Consider the following 22,814-nt stretch of genomic DNA (forward strand, 5'->3'; position numbering starts at 1 on the left):
CTGATCTTGCAAAGTTTGAAGAAAGGGCTTAACTTGAAGCTTGTAAGTTGTCCCATTGACTCCGATGCTTAAAGTTAAGCATGTGCTTATGTGCTTTGCAGGATTGGGACCCTAGAACCTTAAAATTCTATTTGTAGGGAGAGAGTCTCATTTTTTTACGGGAAGTCTATTACGTAATAGAATTTACCCTGCCAGGCAGAATCCCAGTAAGACAGGTGCAATGTTAAGGCTCAAGACCCATAATGTTCAAAGAAAAATACATGCATAAAGTGAGGTTACTAAATGATAGATTAATTGTTAGCACTTGTCATTGGAACAAAATAAGCAGTAATGGGCTAATGTTGTTGCAGGGAAAATGTATTACATATTAGGGAAAACTTATAAACACTACACTCAGTTCAGCAGTAGAACAAGCTACAAGACAATGCCTAGCTGGAAATATACAAAGTGAATCATAGACTATTAGGGTTGGAAGGGACCTCAGGAGGTCATCTAGTCCAACCCCCTGCTCCAAGCAGGACCAATCCCCAGATTTTTACCCCAGTTCCCTTAATGGCCCCCTCAGGGATTGAACTCACAACCCTGGGTTTAGTAGGCCAATGCTCAAACCCCTGAGCTATCCCTCCCCCCATTAGGGGTAATTTCAGAATAATAAAGCCGATCCTGCCATGATACATAGAGCTATACTATATAATCCAGCTAAGGTTACTTCCAGCCAAAACGATTCACTGAACCAAAGCATCTGCCTTTAGGAAAGCAGAAGAGAAAATCAGTCATTCTGCATAACAAGAGTGATTTTTTGAGAACCTCCATGATATTTATGCATGTCTGTTTTTACCTGTATTGATAATGTAACGAATCGCTCCATGACCTAATGTGTCATACAGGGGGACCACCACCATAGAATAGGTATAACAAGCCAGCTCAGAAATGATCCACTGGAAGGAGATTTTACAAAGAGAAAACGGGTAAGGGAAGGGGAGTGATTAAAACACTTAATGAGATTAAAATTTAAAGTGAGATCAAAATTCAAGAATATTGTTAACACTGCATGAAGTTACAGCAACATCTCACCTCTGGACGGTTTTGTGAGAAGACCCCAATAAACTGACTTGCTGATGGTTTACATCCCTGTTGGAGTAACCCTGATCCTAAAGCTTCTGCTCTTTCAGAGACCTAGAAGTGGGAGAAAAATGGATAAGAGAGAGGAATGTAAGCAGCAGACACAAATGAAACCTAGTGGGCTCTAATATTAGTTTGTTGGATAACACACAAAACAGACTCCGGTCGCCTGTAGCTATTAAAGAATTCATGACACTTTTGGCATTCACCCTAGTGCCCTGGCTAAATTCCAACTTGAGCAATTAAATTCTGCTTACTTAAAACTCTCCCATCACATGAAATTGTTATGGTGCTCTTTATTTCTGGTCTTGGAGCTAATTGATAGTTTGTTTATTTCAGTGTGCATAACGCTCTGGTGCTATTACATGGCTGCCCGACCCAGAAGTGGCTGTGTTTCAGTGGTGAGTGAGGCAAAGTAATCATATTTGATCAAATCTGTCCACCTTGCACATGAGTATGCCCACTGAAGTCAGTGGAACTACTTCCACAAGTGAAGCCGTCAGGATTAAAACCCAGGGTTTGTAATTCCCCAAAGCTTTGGCTTGCGAAAGATGCTCTGTAAATCAATACTACTAGAAGTCAACACTAAGATCCCAATCCTGCTGAGACAGCTCAATGGAAGTGAACAGTGCTTATAGCAGCTGCCAGGTGTGCAGCATCTGAGAGGATCCTGGCTCAAATGAAAACTAGCAGGTAATTGAAAGTGGTAAACTAATACATGATCATACCCGCTGCCCAGGATAGCACTAGGCGGTTTCTTTTAAAAACAGCTACGTTTAGACAGTAAGGATAAGAATTCTTTGGTGAAAGAAAGATTCATGATAACCTCACCTCTTTATACGACAACCATTGGTAAGGCTGCTTGGGCTTTCTGAATCCTAGACAGGGACCATGCTCTAAATGAAATAAACAGATTACAAAGTTATGGGGATCTTAGAACCAAGTGCTAATGAATTATAGGACCCTGAGCACCTTAACAGTAGGAGGTTGCTCTAAAAGTACATCCATTGTTATTATCAAAGTCAATCCATGTTTCTCTGAGGCAGAGTTCACACAGAGTGCTACCAGATTAAAAAGGAAGACAGCCCTGTAAAATGGGGCACTGGATTATAGACCATTTTGAGCCTTCATTCAAAATCGCAGAGGTGATGGTGATGTTGAGCAGGCCCAGTGCCCTGTTAAACCAGCTTTTCCTTGAGACAGTGTGAACATCATTATCTATAATGGCTTTCATCCTAAATGTCACCTCCCACAAGTCTGGCTGCCCTTTCACTGAAGCCCTAGGAAGTCAAAATTACTCCAAATAAAAATGCACTTCTCTGGAGGAGGAGGGAAGAACATAAGCGTCTCACTGTAGAAAAGAGGACAGCAATACTTGGAATGTTAAATTGTCTTTTTTCCCATACCTCACCACACATAACCCATCTGTCCACTGAGGTACTCACATGTGCCTTATCACCGGAGTAGCAAACTGCATCATATAAAGCAGTTATTCTGTTGAGGGTTCTAGTGGCATTAAAACACCAACCATTTCAGAACAAAGCTCATGTGTTTTGTTCAAGTACAAAAAGATCACGGCAAGGGCCCCAGTAAATCTGTGGCCAGGAGCCTAGATACTCAGACCGTAAGCTTTTTGTTCTGTGTTTGCATAGCATGTAGCACAAGGCGTCCTGGTCCATAACTAGGGCTCCTAGGGACTATGGAAATACAAATAAAAATAAAAAATAATGACACTTCAGGGTACCAGACAGGAAATGCCCAGAAAGCTTCAAATACATGTTAAGTATGAAGATTTTTACTGCATTTAATGTAGAACCGATACAGTATTCCAAGTGTCCTTTAATTTTATATTAGATGTAATTAAATTTATCCTGTCTGTACATTTAATTTTCAATGTACTGCAAAATTTTGTATTAAAAACTCATAACTGCTTTGCAAAAATTGTCAAGGCTGGGGGGTTGGCATCTGGGAAGGCGTGGGAGGCAGTTGAGGACTAAGGGACTCATTACTGGGTGTTCCTGCTAAACGATCAGTTACCAATTTAGCCATTTAAACCGTCATCTTTATGTTTCAAAGTTAACATCTCACAGAGATGAAGGCAAGATCATACACCTCTCAAAGCTATTATTTCAGGCTGTCTGCAGACTCAGGCAGGCATTGCTATGCTGGTTTATACTTAGTTCAAGTTTGGAAGGCCCCGCCTCCCCCCCAACCAAGAAAGCCAGAAACCTTTTTTCTTGATAATAGTGCTTAGATTCTGAGGCACAATTCTGCAACATGAGACAGAGTGTGAGGCAAATTCCATCGTGCAGTTCACAGGGCTCTGACTAGAACCTGTACTTGCATGCATTCCTTTCACTTAGTCCATACATTACATCCTCTTCACCTCCCTCTCTCTCACCCCTCTTCTCCTCAGCTTATCATTTCAAACGTCATTCATGTACACCTCTACCCCGATATAACGCGACCTGATATAACATAAATTCGGATATAACGTGGTAAACTCCGGGGGGCGGGGCTGCGCACTCCAGCAGATCAGAGCAAGTTCGATATAATGCGGTTTCACCTATAACGCAGTAAGATTTTTTGGCTCCCGAGGACAGCGTTATATCGGGGTAGAGGTGTATTTACATTTTTAAGATTTTTCACCTTAAACTTCAGGTGCAGTAAAAAAAGAACAAAAAGGTGTCAAGACCAGTTTATTTATATAAAGATGGGGAAACTGAGAAACAGAATTTAAGAATTCAGGCTGCATGTGATTGATGTTATAGCTGGCATTAGGACTCTGGAATTCACAGCTTCCAGTTCAAGACCTCTCTGACTCAAAAAACCCATCTCATCAGGACCTGTGTTTGCAAAGTCGTCATTAATAAAAGGTCAAACCCTTTTCAGGGACTTTCCCCCTCCCTGCTCCTTTTGTGCTCTTGCAAGGCTCTGATAGGAAAAGCTGGTACTTAGAAGGGACTTCAAGAGTCATCATCTTGGAGCTACTCAGACTCTCCCCTGCTCCTGGCTCCTAGTGCCCTATCCACTGGACCAGTCCTGCCATACCAAAATCACAGTTCAGATAAATGAATGCAGACAAAAAATGTTTAATAATTCTATCCATCTAAACCAGCACTTGGCAGGGTTTGTATCAACTGTAATTTTTAATAGCACTAACATGATGGTTTCTTGAGGACATTTCAAGCTACAAAATTAGTGTCAGCCTAGGCCAGAGAGAGATTTATTGCTTGCTCCCTCTAGTTTAATTACTGCAAGAGAAATATATTGTTTCTGCTTTCCGCTCCCTGTATGCTGTAGCCATTGTTTTATCCCTAGACAATGAGAACAGCACTTTTTACAGTTGTGTGTGTCAGATGTAGGTCAACTGAGAAATCTGAGCTGTGGAAGGGGTGTAGTTCATTTGCTAAGCTATGCAGATGGGACCTTGCAAAATTTCTGCCATTTACCCAGGCAGGGTCTAATGCAAGCTCTCTGCATGTGGAACTCCACAGTCATTGCCAGGGGAGCTGCAGGTGCTCAGCAGCTCTGGAAACCAAACTACTTATTCAGGTGCTTAAATATGAATGTAGATGCCCAAGATTAAAAACGATGAACACAGGATAACATCTTCTAAAGTGCCAAAGTGATTTAAGTGGTTATGAAAGCCAATGGGATTTAGGGGCCTAAGCCATTTTGCCACTTTTAGAGATTCACCCACACGCCCCACTTCAGTAAAAATACCATGTCTTCCATGCTTGCTGTAGCCTGTGAAGCTCTTCCATGGCTGTATGCTGGTTTCTGCAGTTAAGAAGCTGACTATGGCCTGAATTTGCTTCACTTGTGCACTCAAAACTCCTACAGGCCCACATTTTTTTGGGCCAGTTGTTCCCCTAGCCAGCAAGGCCCAATCTTGGTCAATAGCAGAGCTCTTATTGACTTCACTGGGAGCAGGGTTAAGCCTCAATCTGTACAGCTGTTTTCTCCAAAGACAACAGACCCAATTCTACCCTCTGACCAGCGCTGAGATAGCAGCATTGAAGCCCAGTGGGGTTTTAGTCAACATAATGATCTTTACATATCATCATCACTTACCAGATATGTTAAATCCCCTTCTAAATACTTCATACATTGTCCTTGCATCATCATAGTAGTGAGTTAATAATTCTGTGCTGTCACCTATCACGGACCGCCGAGCTCCTTCCCAGCCCTATGGAAACCAAAACAACATAGAATGATCAGATCAGAACCTTTTGAAAAAGAGAGACTATAAAACCAAACAAACCCAGCACAACTATCTTTGGAACTGTCCCACAGAGCAGTCCTTAGGCTATGGCAGCCTGAGCATAAAATGCAGGATCAGGCAAGGTGCATCATAAACCTAGAGGCGGATAGAATTTAATCATGAATCTGCCATAAGCTTATATCATAACCTGCATGACAGATTAGCCTGCAAATTACAGGTGCTCTAATATTTTTTGTGGGAAAACACTGAATTATATTCCTGTGTTAGCCTTGACATAAATATTTGCTTTTGTCTAAAACTGTATAAAAGTCAGACAGGCGGGTTTGTTGCGATTTTCCTTAACGCACCAAAAAAATCCCCTCTGTTCTGTTTCTGTAAAAATAAAAAAGCAAAGCCAAGTCATAAGGGCTTTATAAAATGAAACACAAAATGCAGCCTATCTGATTCACTTTGTAAGCACGTTTATGCTTCACTCATAAATGCATTTCTTTAAGTAAAAACAAAGGAAAACAACTGAGCCCCAAGCTTACTGACTAGTTAGACGACTGGGCTTTTGTGTTTGCCCAGAGATACTAATGTACTTGCACCAGCTTCAGCACTGATTTTGCTCTCTAGCCACGCCCCAAGGATTTAGCCCATTCCTTCCCTTCAAGGCTCTAGACCAGGGGTTGGCAATCTTTCAGAAGTGGTGTGACGGGTCTTCATTTATTCACTTTAATTTAAGGTTTCGCGTGTTTGTAATACATTTTAACATTTTTAGAAGGTCTCTCTCTCTAAGTCTATATAGTATGTAACTAAACTATTGTATTGTAAAATAAACAAGGTTTTCAAAATGTTTAAGAAGCTTCATTTAAAATTAAATTAAAATGTTGATCTTATGCTGCTGGCCCGCTCAGCCCGCTGCTGGTCTGGGGTTCTGTTCACCTAGGCTGGCAGTGGACTGAGTGGGGCCTGCAGCTGGAACCCTGACTGGCAAGGGCCCAGCAGCCAGAACCCCAGTCCGGCAGCAGGCTGTGTGGGGTCAACAGCCGGGACCCCAGACCTGCAGTGGGTTGAGCAGCTCAGCCTACTGCTGCTCAGGGGTTCCATCCGCAGGCTCCTGCCAGCCGGGATCCTGGCTGCCAGACCTGCTCAGCCCGCTGCTGGTCTGGGGTCCCAGCCCTGCCCACATACAGTGGGTACCTAATCTTCTTCCTGGTTCTGGCCCATTCTCTTCCTCTCTCTGCGCTGAGCTGAGGGTGGGAATGCCCTGAGCACAGGGCTGGGGGTGAAGGGTCTGGCCAGGAGCTAGAATGAAGGAGGGGGCTCTGGGTTGGGGCAGGAGGTTTGGGTGTGGGGCACTTACCTGGGCATCTCCCTTTTGGTGTGAGAGGTGCAGGTGGGAATGTGGGGGTGGAAGGTGCAGGAGCTCCCGTTTGGTGCTCAGAGTGGGGGTGGGGATATGGGGGGTGCAAGAGTCAGGATGTGGAGGGTGCATTGGGTGTCGGGAGGCTGGGTATGTGGCGGGGTGCAAGAGTCTGGGCAGAGGGCTAGGGGCATGTGAGGGGGGTGCGGATGTCAGGGCGGGGGGCCTGGGTATGTGTGGGGGTGTCAGAGTCAAGGCTGGGGTTGTGGGGGGCTGGTGAAGGAGTCAAGCAGAGGGCTAAGTGTGTATGGGGGGGTACAGGGCTCAAGGCACAGGCCTAGTGTGTGTGCGGGGCACAGGGCTCAGGGCACAGGCCGGGGGTGGGTGGGGCTCAGGGCAGAGGGCTAGGTGTGTGTGTGGGGGGGTCAGGGCAGAAGGCTGGGTGTGTGTGTGGGGGGGGGTCAGGGCTCAGGGCAGAGGTCTGGGTGTGTGTGTGGGGGGGGTAAGGCTCAGGGCTGGGGTGTGTGTGGGGGGGGGTCTGGGCAGGGGGCTGGAGGGGATATGCCCCTATTCCACGCCCCCCCTTCCCCAAGGCCCTGCCCCAACTTCTTCTCTGCCTCCGCCGGGAGCAGCGAGCACACTGACTCTTCTCCTTCCCGACCCCCTCCCTCGCAAGGGCCATCAGCTGATCAGCCGGCAGGGAGGGAGGGACTGAGAGGCGGAGGAGGGGCAGGACCCCAGCACACTACGGGAAGAGGCATGGGAGCCAGCAGGACCAAACTTCTGACCCCGCGGAGGGGATGGGGGGGAACCAAGGGAGAAGAAGGCGGAGAAGAGTGGGCTGGGCCGGGCCTGGCCGGATTTTTAATGGCACACTGCTGCCTGCTGGAACTCCGGCAGACAGCAGCGCGCTGTCTTTGGCACGCGTGCCATAGGTTGCCGACCCCTGCTCTAGACGATTATATAGCTTCCTTACTCTCTCCTAGTACGTGGAACAAGAATCTTTACATGCTCATCATTTAGAGCAGTTATAGGTTCTATTCTCGGATTGAAATTAGAGACTAATGTTTCTAGTCTCAAATATCATTTAAATAGCTCTTATGTTAATAGAAATATTTTAGGCTGATTTAGAAGGAACAGACTAGAATACAATCCCCTCAAACTGCACAGAATCTCCCCTACAGCTCCCAACCCCCGAAGAGAAATCTCCTGGTTTTTCATGATAGGGAGCAAATTTCCATTTCATGTCTCTTGTTGCTTTAAACAGAGTTTGATTAAAACTGATTTGACATTTTTTAGTTAGAGGATGAAAACAATGTCATCACTTTGGTTGGTTTCAGTCTAGCTTTGCTCTCCTTTAAGAATGCTATATTTTAAAAATGAAGAATTGAAGATTTTCAGGACATTATTTATTTAAAAAAAATAATTCAGTAACATAAATGTTGTGCATTTATATTCCGTCCATCATTCAGAAGGAGTTCAGAATGCTTTTTTAGGAACTTCACACCAGAATTCACCACTGACATGCAGCCATTTCTATTCAGCAGCTGCTGTATTCCATCCCAGAAACATTATACAAGAATTAATGATCCAAAACATCTTATCCATTTAAAAATGGAGAGGAAATGCGAGTAGGCAAAATGTAATTAATTAATCAGTCTAAAATCTGGTCAGCTCCCTGGCGTTATCATACTGTACTCTTGTAAAAGTTGCCATGAGGTTTTTTTTAAATGGTGTGACTTAATTGCACATCTTGGCCTTATGGAATTCAGTGGTAGTTTTGTGATTAGCTTCAGGAGGGCAAGGATTTCACCCTTTATTTAGACGACTTCATTAGCATCAGCACTAAGGTGACCAAACAGCACGTGTGAAAAATTGGGATGGGGGTGGGGCATAATAGGATGCTATATAAGAAAAAGCCTCAAATATCGGGACTGTCCCTATAAAATTGTGACATCTGGTCACCTTAATCAGCACAGCACCTGCTAATGCAATGGGTTGAGCACTGGCTCAAGGCTGACCAGATAGCAAGTGTGAAAAATTGAGATGGGGTGGGGGTTAATAGGTGCCTATATAAGAAAAAGTCCCAAATATTGGGACTGTCCCTATAAAATTGGGACATCTGGTCACCCTAACTGGCTGAGTACTGACTCAGAAAGAAAAATGACAGCCGCTGAATCAGCAACATCCTTACAGAAGACTGTTTTTACTTTGGGAGTTTCCTATCCAAGTACATTAGTCTTAACTTTGCTTAACTTGCACCATCTGGCTGTAGGTACAGTCATATCTTTAAAACCAGCTAGTCCATATTTTTGGAAACATTGCACCAGCTCTGTACTAATGTATAGATATAATCAATCCACAGGAGCAACTCACAGATCTCTGGTTTGACACAGTTCTCTAAACATCAGTAGTAAAAATTCAACCCCTAGTCAGACTACTGGGACATACATTCGTTTCCAGGGCAATGCTGTGAGGTGTTTACTTTTTGAATAATTCATAGATTCATATACTTGAAGATCAGAAGGGACCATTATGATGATTTAGTCTGACTCCCACATAGCACAGGCCAAAGAACTTCACCCAGTGATATCTGCGTCAAGCCCATAGCTTGTGTGCGAGCTATAAGCTATCGTTAAAATAAGATAGGATCTCTTTCTAAAAGTCTGTAAGTGATGAAGAACCACCACACTCCTCAGTACATTGTTCTAGTGGTTAATTACCTTCACTGGTAAAATTTTGTGCTATATTTCCAATCTGAATTAGAAATTCTAAGTTCAGCTTTCAGCCATTGGATAGCATTGTACTCAAGACCAACTCCCACAAGGACCATTGCTATAGCTAGTGAACACACAAAGTACAAAATAGTAACTGACAAAATTAATAAAGCCAAACTGAAGTTTTGAGAGGTTCTGTTTACCTATTCTACACTAATAAACTATTCTAGCGTCAATGAAGCCTGCAGAAGGCAGAACATCTTTTTATTCTCGTACTTGGATTTCAAAACAGCATTGACGGTAACTATGGGACAGAAAATAGTCCAGTCTTTCTGGAATAGGTATCTTTAAAAAAAAATAGAATTAAGTAACTGATTTTAGTGCTGATCAAAACAGGCTAGTAGTTTTTTGTGGGAAATTTTCATGATTTTGTTTGTTTTCAGGAAATTTCCCTCATGAAATTTCAGTTTTTCAGTTAACAACCAAAAGTCAAATATTATTTAGTTTACAGTAAAAATGTTCAGTTAGTAAAACCCAACTTTTCTCTATAAAAAAACAAAGCTCCCTACCCCCCATTTTTACTATTTTTTTCCATGAAAATTTTCTTTTGGGCCAAAGCTGTTTTTCGTTAAAAAAAATTTTGATCAACTCAAATAATTGAATATAAAGGCCTTGATTCTGCAAACACTTACAGATGTGCTTAGCTTTACTACCATGAGCAGTGCCACTGAAGTCAGTGGAACTACTCATGATAGTAACACTAAGTACATGCACAGGTGCCTGCAGGACCAGAGCCATAGTCTGGACCTATCTGTCAAATTCAGTCCTGGCATAAGAACGCATAGCTCCTACTGACTCCAAACGAAGGTGCACCTGTTACCCCCAAACTGAATTTTATCCCAAAAGTTCAAAGAAACAGTCTGATTCAAATTCCACCCTCATACAAGAAAAAGATACATCAGCATGCTATCACTGGCCACCTCTGCTTTTGTTTGTTTGGTTGTTTTAATTAGTGCAGTAAAAATGAATAGCCCTAGTATAATCATTACCTTTCTATGACACCACTCAGAGGAGTTTAAAGTCCCAGAAGAATTTGTGTAACGAATTTTAGAATTCTTGTAATATAGTCATTATCTAAAGCCAGAAGGGATCACCAGATCATCTAGTCTTACCTCCTGTGTGAAAACTGCTTTCAGAACAACCTTGGGACAACTCCCACAAAAAATACATGACATTGCATGATTCTCGTGGAGGTAGTTTATGTTTCTCAAAGACTTTTGAAGATGAATTGCTATAAATCTGTATATGGCATAGGGAAAAATATTTCTGAAGCTCATTTTACTACTAATGAAAAAAAAAGCAAAAAGGACACCTGCTTGTAGCCAAGATTTCATAGCTGGAGAGCCCAAGGGATATTGATAATATTGTAAAAAGTGGAGGTTAATGCAGGTTCATCACAGTAGCTCTGTTCTGCGGCAGGAAAGGTGAAAAAACAGTGGTGCTGAAGTTTGCCGTTCAAAGATAGAAGTGATCTCTGCTCTATAAGTGCAATATTGCACCATTTTAAAAAGGGAACATTAAATTGCACCAAGGGGCAAATGCTGACCCCAGACGTGGTGGGCACAGAGGTCAGTAGATGCAGCAGGGTTAGGAGCAAGTTTTGGGGAGCCCAGGGAGACAGTGTTCATCCATCAGTGTAGTGTGGCTCTAGCTCCCTGGGAGTTGCCTGCATAGCATTACATGCAGGGAGAGGTAGTTGGAACAACATGGGAATAGTGGATTTGCTACTATGTGGCTCTACTTCACTTCCTCTTTCAGAGAGGCACTGACAAGGCAGCTTGTGGGTCTGGGCTCCGCTGGAATTAGTGGAAGTTTTGTCACTGACTACAACGTGATCAGGAGCTAGGCCTTAGTATGGCTCATGCTTCTGTTACTCTAGGGAAGTTTACTAGCCTTCCTGATTCACAAAAAAATACCATCTCAGGTCCACAGACAGGCCAAGCTCTTGGGAAGATAAGGCGGTTTCCCCATTAAATAACACACTTCCCAGTATGTTCAGCAAAAGTTTTAGACTCTGGATTTTTTTTTGTCCCCCACCTTGCCTTTTGGTCTTTCTAGCTTTCCTGTGCCTTTGCCTAATGATAGCCTTTGATAGAGAAAAGATGTTGCTGCATCAGTGATTAAGTTTCCACATGATTCAGATTCCTATTAAAGCCCTCAAGGACTCAGGTGATGCAAATCAGCTCAATACACATAGTGTCTTCAATGAGGTTGTTCCTCTCATCTGGTGATTACTAATGTGGATAACCCTGGATTAATCCTTACAACATCTGATTTCTCTCTCTTTCCATCAGTGAGTGCATATAAAATAAAAATACACAGTAGCAGATATTTTAGATAGGGAATCTCATGGGAATATTATTAGTTTGCCATGTCAATTTCATAACAACTATAACCTGCTTTTTGCAAAGTACGTTCCAAATACTAATTTTTCGCAAAACACCTAAGTATGTTAGGCAGGCTTTACTCACTATATGGTACAAGGGTTTAAACCAGGGATCTCAAACTCAAATCACCATGAGGGCCAAATGAGGACTAGTACATCGGCCCAAGGGCCACATCACTGACACCTTTTCATATAAAGATACAAAAGCCCCCCCTCTGCCACCGGCCCCGCCACCACTCCACCCCTTCCATGAGGTCCTGATCCTTCCCCGACCCCATTCCAACCCCTTCCCCAAAGTCTCCACTCCAACTCCGCCCCCTCCCTGCTCCTATTCCAACCCCTTCCCCAAATCCCCACCCCGTCCCGCCTCTTCTCCACCTCCTCCCCGAGCGCCGACTCCCCACTCTGCCCTCTCCCTTCTGGAAAGTGCTAAGTGCCGCCAAACAGCTGTTTGGAAGCAGGAAGCGCCTGGAGGTAGGCAGAGGAGCAAGGACACAGTGCACTGGGGCAGCAGGTGAGGGGAGCTTGGCGGCCGCATGAAATAACTCCGGGGGTGCGGGGAGCTTGGCAGGTCGCAGCAAATAACTCAGCGGACCGTGTGTTTGAGACCCCTGGTTTAAACTGAAGCAGAGAGCAGTTAAGTGACTTGCCCAAGATCATATAGTGAGTCAGAAACATGGCTGTGGAGAGAACTCCAGAGTCCTGATTCTAATCAGAAGAAAATGCTTCCATGGGAGATGCAAACTTTTGCCTAATTTTTTTTAATAAGCAAGGACAGCGAAGTTCTTTTAAAGGGGAACCTGCTAGATGGACAAACCTGTCATTAACCTTTAGATTCTTATTATATGTCTCAATTTTGAATACAAGTTCAACTTGAGATGCTTTTCTTGGAAGTTCTTGCACTTTAACATGGGGTAGTTTCTTTAGACCTCAAGGCTCTTTAACAGCATCAAGACGAATAAATACTCAGCCTCAGGTTTGGGTTAAAGCATAAGTTTTTACAGTATCGCTAAGCATACAGCAGCCACCGTTACAGAGTTAGCATTGCATAGTCGTATGTGAGATTATAATTACCATCTGTGGGAACAGTAAACCTTGGTTTTTTAGTGGCTTGTATGTAATTTTTCAGTGCTTCATGGTCAAGCCAGGCTAAAACTGGAGGAATTAAGTAGGGATTAAATTCATGGCTTGGATGTTAGTTTTCCAGGAGTTTAAAAGAAAGGAACAAAGTGGGTCAAATTAATTCACGGTGTAACAGACTGAACTATTGTCCAGGATGGAACAATACAGCACCCACAACAAATAGCTAGGGCCTGATTCTCAACGGCCTTACAGCCATGTACACCCAGGCAAAGGCGGCATAAAAAGGTAGGCTTCTGATTTAGTAGCCCTCTGCCTGGGTGTGAATTACTGTACATGGGACCCGGCAGTGGAGACTCAGCCCTTGGAATCTAGCTAGCCCAGCCAAACCTCTGCATTCATAAGGGTTAATTTTTTATTCGTTGAAGGGTATAAATAATGCTAGCCTTACCTCAACCTCTTCTGACTGCATCAAGAGGTCACATGGTGGCTTCAAAGCCTTTGGCCGGCTAGCAAACCAGTATGCGATCACAGCTGCAAAGGCACCAATGCCAACTAAGGTGGTAGCTGGCAAGCTGTGGAAAAACTGGCTGAAGTTGTCAAACTCAGGCAGCCTCAGGCTCCTCAGGATTTCCTGTGCTTGCATCTTTTCAAAGATTGAAAGGGCAAATTCTGTAGGATCCAAAGGAAAAGAATGAGTTAATGCGACAGGATTAACAGAGATAGACCATAACATTTGCCATACTTCTAAGGGAACGAAGGCAAGGAAAGGCCATTCTCTCTTTACCTTTTATAAACATACTGCTATGCTGACCCAGAAACAGAGCTGTCTATAAAAAAAGAAGAAAAAAGTCACAGCTACAAAAGAATGGCACAGAGCAAAAACCGTAATTAGCATCACAGCAAGAGGAACAGTGTATATTTAGAATGTTCTGTGTCTGAAATATGTATCGAAAGCCCCCTGGCTCTGCTTGAAACCAGACCCTTACTTACAGAGGCAGAGAGATTGAGGCACGGTAGGCAGCTGACTGCTAGAAGAGATGCCTTTAACGTGCATGGATTTTTTCCATTTCAAATATGCTTAGCACTGGTGACAATCACATGATAACTTAAAGTGGCAGTGTGCACTCTGCAAAAGGATGCGTCGCTTCCATCAGCAAGAGGATCATTGAATATTCCACACTTCACAGTCATTACAGAGACGCAGAGTTTTTTAAAATGACTGTAATAATTTAGCAGTGGCAGCTATTTAAAGCTGCAGCTTTTTCTTTTACTTTGTGAGCCAATATCTTTCAGGAAGCCTGTAATTTTTCTCCCACCTCTAACTCAAGGTGCTGACATCTGTGGGCCCCAGATTACTGTGCTGTCGTAAGTAAAATAGAAATAAAATTAGCATTCTCTCCATTTCTTCTTTTCCAGCCAGGCTGCAGGAGAAATGACCTGATTAGTTTGTGTGTTGGTTTTTGTATGTATCTGAAGAACAAATTGAAAGGAAGTTGAATCAAAGAGAAGAGTTTTGCATTTAGTTTTGATGTGGTGCATTCTAATCTCTTGTACGAGTGAGTTCCAGAATCTAGCTCCAGTTCCTGAGAAAGTTCTAGTTCCTGTGCTTTTGAGCTTTCCTCTGATTGGTCAATACTTTCATTGTTTGGGTGGAAGATAGCTCCTGTCATGGGAGGTCCTGGCTGCAGTGGCAGAGGTGATTTCTCAGGCAGCTCAGGCCGATCTAACAGTGAGCTTTGAATATCAAGAGACAGACCTTGAACTGGACTCCACATGCTTTGGGGAACAAGTGCAAGGAACAGAGCACCAAAGTTATGTGTTTATGCATCCCATGCTGCTCAGCCAATGGGCTATTGTGCTTTGTACCACCGGGAGCCTTTTTAGGCTCCTTGGCTTCATTTCTATGTGTAATGAGATGCAATAATCAAGCCTGAAGGTCAGGAATGTGAACATAAGAACGGTCATACTGGGTCAGACCAATGGTCCATCAAGCCCAGTATCCTGTCTTCTGATAGAGGCTGGTGCCAGATGCTTCAGAGAAAATTAACAGAATAGGGAAATTTATCCCCTGTTGTTCAGTCTTAGCTTCTGGTAGTCAGCGGTTTAGGGAAACCCAGAGCATAAAGTTGCAACCCTGACCATCCTGGCTAATAGCTATTGATAGACCTACCCTCCAAGAACTTGTCGAATTCTTTTTTGAACCTGGTTATAGTTTTGGCCTTCACAACATCCCCTGTGAATGAGTTCCAGAGGTTGACTGTGCGTTAAGTGAAGAACAACTTCCTTTTGCTTGTTTTAAACCTGCTGCCTATTAATTTCATTGGTGACTCCTGGTTCTTGTGTTCTGTGAAGGGATAAATAAGACTTCTCTATTCTCTTTCTCTACACCATTCAGGATTTTATAGACCTCTATCATATCCTCCCCCCCGCTGCCACCCAATCATCTTTTTTCTAAGCTGAATAGTCCCAGTCTTTTTAACTACTCCTCATTTAGAAGCTGTTCCATACCGTTAGTCATTTTTAGTTGGCCTTCTCACTACTTTTTCCAATTCTAATATATCTTTTATGAGATAGGGCAACAAGAACTGCATGCAGTACTCAAGGTGCGGGCATACCACAGATTAATGTAGTGGCATTATCTATCCTTTTCCTAATTGTTCCTCCCATTGTTCACTTTTTCGACTGCCGCTGCACACTGAGAACTATCCACGATAACTCCAAGATCTCTTTCCTGAGTGTGACTCATCATGGCCTGATCTGTGTCCGATAGGATGGGGTACAATCTTCAGGTCACTGGCAGGTGAAAGTGCAACTTCTACGCCCCCTTGACCATTTGGGCATTAATCAGCCCTCAGGAGCCTAAAAGGATAGTATGGCTGCCTGCTGAATGAACAATGTGAAGGCAGAAGCCCTTGATAGTGGGGATGCTATAGAGGAGGCAATTTTTTTCAAAATCCTTCCTTATCCCTACCAGCATCCCTTATATGAGTTCAGGTTTATCCAGCTGCAGATTTCAACAAAGCTTTGTGAATAGTGGGAAACAGTGCCTGCTAAATGGGTTTTTGATCTCAAGGAATTTAAAGTATTATCACAGGTTGATGCAAACTTCCCCTGTTACATTTTACTAGTATTTGTATTTTAATATTTTGCATTAATTTAATCCCTTTGGTCCTAAAGGAGTTTATAGACTAATATGCCTAGTGAGCACATTGTCCACCATTAAAATGCAGTGGCTGCTGAAGCAAAACACAGCAGCAATACCCAATCCTTCAGAACTGGTGTACCTCATCCAGCTGAAACTGCCGGGGGGGGAGGGGTTGGTAAGTAGAATGAATTCACTGAGGTTGGTGTTTTGGCCAGGATGCCAAGACTAACGTCTCTGGTCTTATGGATTGATCCATGAGAACTTTAATGCAAGATACTATGATAGTCAGGGCCGGCTCCAGGCATCAGCGAAGAAAGCAGGTGCTTGGGGAGGCCAATGGAAAGGGGCGGCATGTCCAGATCTTCGGCAGCGGGTCCCTCAGAGCAAAGGACTTGCTGCCAAAGAATGAAGTGGCGCAGTAGAGCTGCCGCCCAAGTGCCACTGATCGTGGCTTTATTTTTTCATTTTTTTTTTTGCTCTGCTTCACTGCTTGGAGCGGCAAAAAAGCTGGAGCCAGCCCTGGGTCTAGTGTCTGATTTATCAGTGTCCCATGGCCACTCTACACCAACCATGCTGTCAAAGTGGCTGCAAAACAGCCACACAACACCTCTCCCCCTGAAATAGTTCATCAATGTACGCAACCCTAGTGCAGGAGGAGTTCCAGGGTGGATGGAGCCATGGCCAGGGCATTTCTGTAGCTTGGCTATTCCTTGGCTGCTGCAAAGCCCATGATGCTAAGGCAACTACTCTCTGACAGGGTAAGTTCAAGGATAAGATGCCTCCCCTTAGTCGCATATCTCTGCACCAGTAGGAGGTGGAATCAGGCTCCTAGAGTTTACATCTTATCTGAAAGACGGCACTTCCAGCAATACCTCTATGGCACATAACATCCTTCTGGTCTGGCTGCTGACAATTATCCATTCCATTCCCATGTATTTACATGTGTTGTTGTGACTAGGCCTGTCTGTGTTGCCATCCGTAGTGTAATTAGTCCATTTAAATATATCTACTTAATTATTTTTTGAAGATGTAAAGTGCCACATATGTGCTAAGTCTGAGGTTTGCTTGTTTCCTGGAGGGTGGTGGTGGTGGTGGTGATGAAGACATTTTCTTTAGTGATCTGTTGAGTTATTTGATCTTTATCAGGCCTTTCTTTAACTTACTGCTGGATGTTTACAGCCAAGTGCTCCCACTGTGTCCCTGACCATATTACATGTCAACTTTGGGCTCCTATGGGTATACTCTTTGCAGACAGCAACAGAGCAGCCTGCTTGTATGTAAATTTCAAATGGCTAGTACCACCTAGGGCTGATCCTGCAGCTCTTACACAAGTGAGCAGTGCCAGTGAAGTCAATGGGATTATTCATGTGAATATAAGCGGCAGAAGCAAGTGCTGATTCTATGCTAATGGAGGAACTGCTATGCAGGAGGGATCCTCAGCTGGCCACGAGGCCACCTTTAAGTCCACTGTCTTCTTGAGAGTTACAGAAGAACTGGGTTAAGGAGAAGAAACCTAAGACAGAGCCATAGACATGTAAATGGCTATATCATGATAGTGTACCAGTAGATGGTGCTCAAAAATATGCAGTATATGTACACTGCAACTGGCTCCTAGGACTCAGCTCTTTACGTTTCAATTCTTAACAGTAGGAGACAGATCAAGTACAGATGCTTTATGCTGCGTAACTGATCACAGTGTAATAGGTTTTAGCTGCTGAGGGAATGTGCTATTGTGTGGACTGGCCAGTACAATTCTAACAAAGATGACTGGATCTGACTTCCCTCAGTTTCACACGACTGATTTCAATGAAGTTACTCCTCATTTACACCATTAAGAGGAGAATCAGGCCAGAAGGGTATCATTTCATCACTGTGCTAGGACCCCCTGCCTCAAAGGGGCTACAGGGCAGGCCTATGTCCCCCTGGGAAATACGCCTGGTACAGGGAAGCCCAACAGCCATGTGCTGTGCTCGCACGGCTATCTCTGCTCTACTTCTGCAGCACTCCCAGCTGCAACGGGCGTTCAGGTGAGGAGCAGAAATGAACCAATGAAGGCAGAGGGTGCAAGACATATGCCTGGAGCATTCTCACAACTTGGCAGTTCTGAACCCCAGTAGGCTCCACAAGGGTCAGTGAAGCAGGGGCTCAACATAGAGAAGCTCCTAGGACTGCCCTAGCCTGCTCCAAAGGCTGCTCCATCTGTGCAGTCCCTGAACCAGGGAAGGCCAAGATACCTCCCTTGTGTCCTGTGCTGGCACCAGTACGGGTATGACCCTGCTGCAGAGTGATTAGAACTCTTCCCCTGCTGAGGAAGAACCACCTCTTCCAGAGCAAATGCTCACTCATTGGCCCAGTCCTGGACCAGAGTATCCTACATAATTATGTAATTCTCTATTACTAGAGGGGCTGAATATTTTCCCTGGAGTACAGATGGGGAAGGGAGACAAGAAAAAATGAGAAGAAAAATCCTTTTGGTGTAGATCCTTACCTACTTAAAGGGACGCTGTCAAAGTTGTTAGGCATTGACCTACCTTGGCAATTGCCACATGTTGTACGTCTGGCCTCTACAGACTCTAGCAATAGAGTTGTTTTTTTTTAAACTGATATTTCTTCAACACTAAAATCAAAGGAAAGAGAGGGGAAAAGAGACCCTCAACTTATCTGGTTCCTTCTCTAAGGAGATATAGGGAGCCAGGAGAGTTGTCAAGTCACATGACCTGTCACAGTAATAGCAAATGACACCTAGCAGCCCCCAGATCACTCCCTTTCAAATTCAGGAATTGTTTTGTCTTTGGCAATATGAAGGGGCATATTATCTCCGTCCTCAGTGGATCAGTGCAGTGGGGCTCATTCATACACAAAACAGAGACAAGTCATTGAATTGGGATCTTTCTGAATACAAATTCTGTTGGAAGTGTCAAGTGGTACATAGAGTGATAGCCTCGTGTATAGAGACTATGAAGGCAGGTATGACTCCCTCAAAATCCTTAGGTGCAGGGAACCCACCAGGAGCTGTGCCTTCTGTGATACAGGGGGCATGTCCTGCTTCCTGTCCTGTACAGATGAAGCACCCTACCAGTGCAGCTCAGGTCAAGAGTCTCAGGACCCTATCTGCCAGCAGCTAGAGGGATAGATCTTCAGTGGGTGTACATCAGTGCATTTTCATTGCCTTCAATGGTGTAATGCCTACTTATAGCAGCTGAGGATCAGGCCCTGTGGTTCTGCTGCACATTAGCATTGACGAATCTCCTTGCTTTTTTCTTTTATGAACAAAGCTGTAATCATCGGCACAAAGGCCATATCCCCCATCCCATAACCAATGGCTTGCTTGCCTCCAGAAATCCGGGCCTGATTTCTCTCTCAGAGGGTGACAACCAGTTGATGGAGCTGCACTGGTGTAAGGGAGATTTGTTTGTGTGTTGAATATACAAGAAGGCACAGCCTGTGTTTTAAATAACTGCTTCATATTTACTGAGGCAAGCAAGCTCACAAGGGAACCCCCCCTTAGCTTTGAAACTATGAGGGGAAAATACCTCGAGTAAATTAGTTGGGAGGGAGAAGATATAAATGGTTAATGATGTACCCTTAAATTGTGCTCTGGCAATTTAAAGGGACACCAGCAGTTGGGCTTTAAGAGAGAAATCTTTTATGTTCCCGTAGGGGCAGAGGGAGCACAAGTATTTAAAAAACAATATATGCACTGAAATTAATAGAAAACGATATGGTGTTTCTTCCTGAAAGTCATTGCACATGATGTATTTAAGGTCAGGCTCATTCTCTCAAGTTTTGTCACTTCATGCCAAACATGCTCTAGAGAACATATTTAGCAGCTTTTAGTAAGTAATTTTTAATAGTACGTGTGCTGAAAGCTACAATATAATACATAGCTAGACCCTGTCCCAAAGAAAGAGCTTGCAGTCTTAACGTACAGCGAGAGAAAACAAACCAAGCAGGATGAGGGTAGGGAAGACAGGATGACGAAACAAATTATATTCGGTGAAATAAACTATTGTCTAGTGTTTTATAGGCATCAGAGCAGAGCTGACTTGGAGGACAATGGAGCGAGTGTACAGATATTTAGGGAGAGCTCCTCCTATGTATAAGGGGTTTGTCAATAGGCCCTGAGTGTATTTAATAAAAATAATCCTTCATGAAAAAATACTAAAACCAAGTTATTTTCAGATCCCAGATTGGGGCCTTTAGGTTCTACGACAATAAACAAACATTTACCCTGTGTTTCCATTTGGAAATATCTTCCTATCTAGGAATGTATCCCAGGCCTCTGGCCACCTTTACAGAGTTCTGATTATTTAACATAGTGTCTAATTACATTATTCTGGCAATTTAGATCCAATTTAGACAGCACGTGCTGGATCAGTTAACAAAGTGGAGCAACAGGCTGAGGTTACATCCTAAAGTGTTGATTGTCCCTTTATCTCAAGCGGTATTTCTTCAACACCATATCAGCCATGGTTTTAAAATCAATGTGTAAATCAGCAGGTTTTCACTAACTGACCACAAAGAAAGGGGAGCTCATTGCTAAGCAATTCTTAAGGAGTAGAGATCGCGTTGCACAACTGTGTTACTTAAATTTTCCGATGCTTACAGAAGAGCAGTCAGTCTTAATAAATGTATTTGGCCAAGTTTGCAAATTTGTGCCAGTTTAACTAAGAAGTGAATCTGACTCGCTTTCTGATTAAACTGCCTGTGGTCCCTGTAATTTTGAAACAACCCTCCCAATGCTGTAACCACCTATGCAAGCAAGCACTGGACAACAAACTAGAAAAGGTGTTAAAGATGTGGAGAAATGGAGGAGAGCTTTGCAACCTATGCAGTAGGAGAGGTCAAGCATTCTCAGCTGAAGCCATTGCTTTTAATGTTTGCACCTAACATCAGAAACCATTCCTTGAGAGACATCTAAGGGAGGAATTAGTGATCAGGTTGAACTTCAGCATTGGGATCACCACCAAGAGCAGGGTGTACTGGGGCACTAGACCTTGTTTTGGTTAAGGTAACAATAAGGGCAAGTCTTGACTTGGAAGCGAAGGGTGAAGCCTCCCATAGCACAGGACAGAGGCTTGTAGGTTAAGGGATGGGTAGCACTCCTGGCGTGCTGTACAGGACAGAGAGAGCCTAACTGCCCCTTCAGACAGGTCTCAAGAGAGTAGATTATTACTGCAGACATGATTGCTTTGTAGCCTAGTAACGCACTTTAAGGCCAGAAGGGACCATTAGATCGTCCAGTGTGACCTGCATATCACAGGCCATTAAATTTCGCAAACAGCCCTCTGTTGAGTCTAATGACTGCAGCTGAACGAAAACCAACTGCATCCTTAGAAGACAGAACTGTTACGCTGGGCTCTTTGTTACATGTTAGCATGGTGTAAATTGTGTGAAATGTCTAGATTTTGTAAGTTGTTGATTGGTTTTAGAAAACTCGAAGCTGTGTCCTTGACCTTCCAAAAGAGTATGGTGTTTTCATTTAAAATTTGACCTGTATGGCGTTATTTATTCTTGCATATAATACATTCTCATTACATAAGAGCAATTTTAAGAGGTCCATGAGATTGCAAATACAGTAAGCAGAATGTCATTAGCAGCATCCGCTGATGAATAATACATTACAAAATATTCAGCAATAGGCAAGGTTTCCACATGACTCCTACGGGAAATTATTTTCAATTGGACTCATTCCATCTGCTACAGTAAATACTCCAGGGAAAATCCAAATATTAAAATCATTTTATGTATTAGGTACATGTAGGATTCTTGATTACTTGTGGTCATTCAAGATCCGATGACCCAACATAACCCCAGTGTCCTCCTAAATTCCCACTTGGGCAATTACTTTCTGCTTACCTGAAAGTTTCCTCTGTAGTTTCATATAGCTAAAATAAATGCCTAGGTACTTCGACAAAAGGTACTTTACATATATTACATTCAAGAAGTAGGCTTGAGTGGAGGACAGACAGTCCCCCTTCACCTCGTGACTGAAACACTTGCATCATGCGAATGAGCGCTGTTAAACAGCTCCTGTATTCCTCCTCAGAAAGGACTATATTTCAGGGGCAAGTTTAGCGATTCCTGTCTTTGTGAAGTTTGCAAAGATTTTCAAATCCTTCGTGATGAAAGGAGTTATAACTATGTTATTATTAGTAGTAACTCAGTCTAAAATACACTGCAAAGCATCATGGAGGATTCCATATTGATGGAAATAACACAAAAACAAATGGGAAATTAGACCTGCACACTGAGCATTCCAACACATGAATCAACTCAGCCATCCGAACAATTCAATGGCAGGATTGCTGGAATTCTTGCAAAGACTAACCTGCAGATGCAGTAAGTAAAATTTTACGGGGAGCGTTGCATAATATTTTCCTGGTTAAACTTACATGTTTTCATGGTTTAAAAACCATTATTTGAATGGAGATTTTAAGTGTGTAATTTGAAATCACATTTCTTTCCCATCCTCCCTAATGAGGATAAAGAATTCCTCAGTTTCTCATATTCAGAATCTATAGTTTCTTGGCTAACTCAGTCATTGGTCCCTATTTCTGATTACATATGATTTTAGTATTATTGTGCTGCAGATCTTATCTCGCTTGTCTCTTGCAACAGTCAATCTTGATATTGCATCCAAAAGTGGCTTGGCAATGACCCTGTCCTTTACTACGTTTGGGTAAACAGCCCTGCTTTTGGAACATAGCCCACACTTACAATGTTGA

General features: G+C 43.3%; 1 protein-coding gene across 8 annotated transcripts in view; it reads right to left on the reverse strand.

Annotated features, from left to right (window-relative positions):
* Window positions 1-22,814, reverse strand: part of ACSL6 (acyl-CoA synthetase long chain family member 6) — a 116,542-nt gene that overhangs the window by 42,714 nt on the left and 51,014 nt on the right. For 5 of the 8 annotated variants that reach the window (XM_050962629.1, XM_050962630.1, XM_050962635.1 and 2 more), the window contains exons 2-6: window positions 13,390-13,610; window positions 5,200-5,314; window positions 1,954-2,018; window positions 1,075-1,176; window positions 839-938 (exon numbers count right to left, since the gene is read on the reverse strand). In XM_050962629.1, coding sequence (XP_050818586.1) covers window positions 839-938; window positions 1,075-1,176; window positions 1,954-2,018; window positions 5,200-5,314; window positions 13,390-13,610 — 603 coding nt within the window. Of the gene's footprint in view, window positions 1-838; window positions 939-1,074; window positions 1,177-1,953; window positions 2,019-5,199; window positions 5,315-13,389; window positions 13,611-13,725; window positions 13,769-22,814 lie in introns of those variants that run through there. The other 3 variants (XM_050962633.1, XM_050962632.1, XM_050962631.1) reach the window with 1 other exon arrangement.

Source organism: Gopherus flavomarginatus, chromosome 7 (assembly GCF_025201925.1).
Source record: "Gopherus flavomarginatus isolate rGopFla2 chromosome 7, rGopFla2.mat.asm, whole genome shotgun sequence".
Taxonomy (NCBI): domain Eukaryota; kingdom Metazoa; phylum Chordata; order Testudines; family Testudinidae; genus Gopherus; species Gopherus flavomarginatus.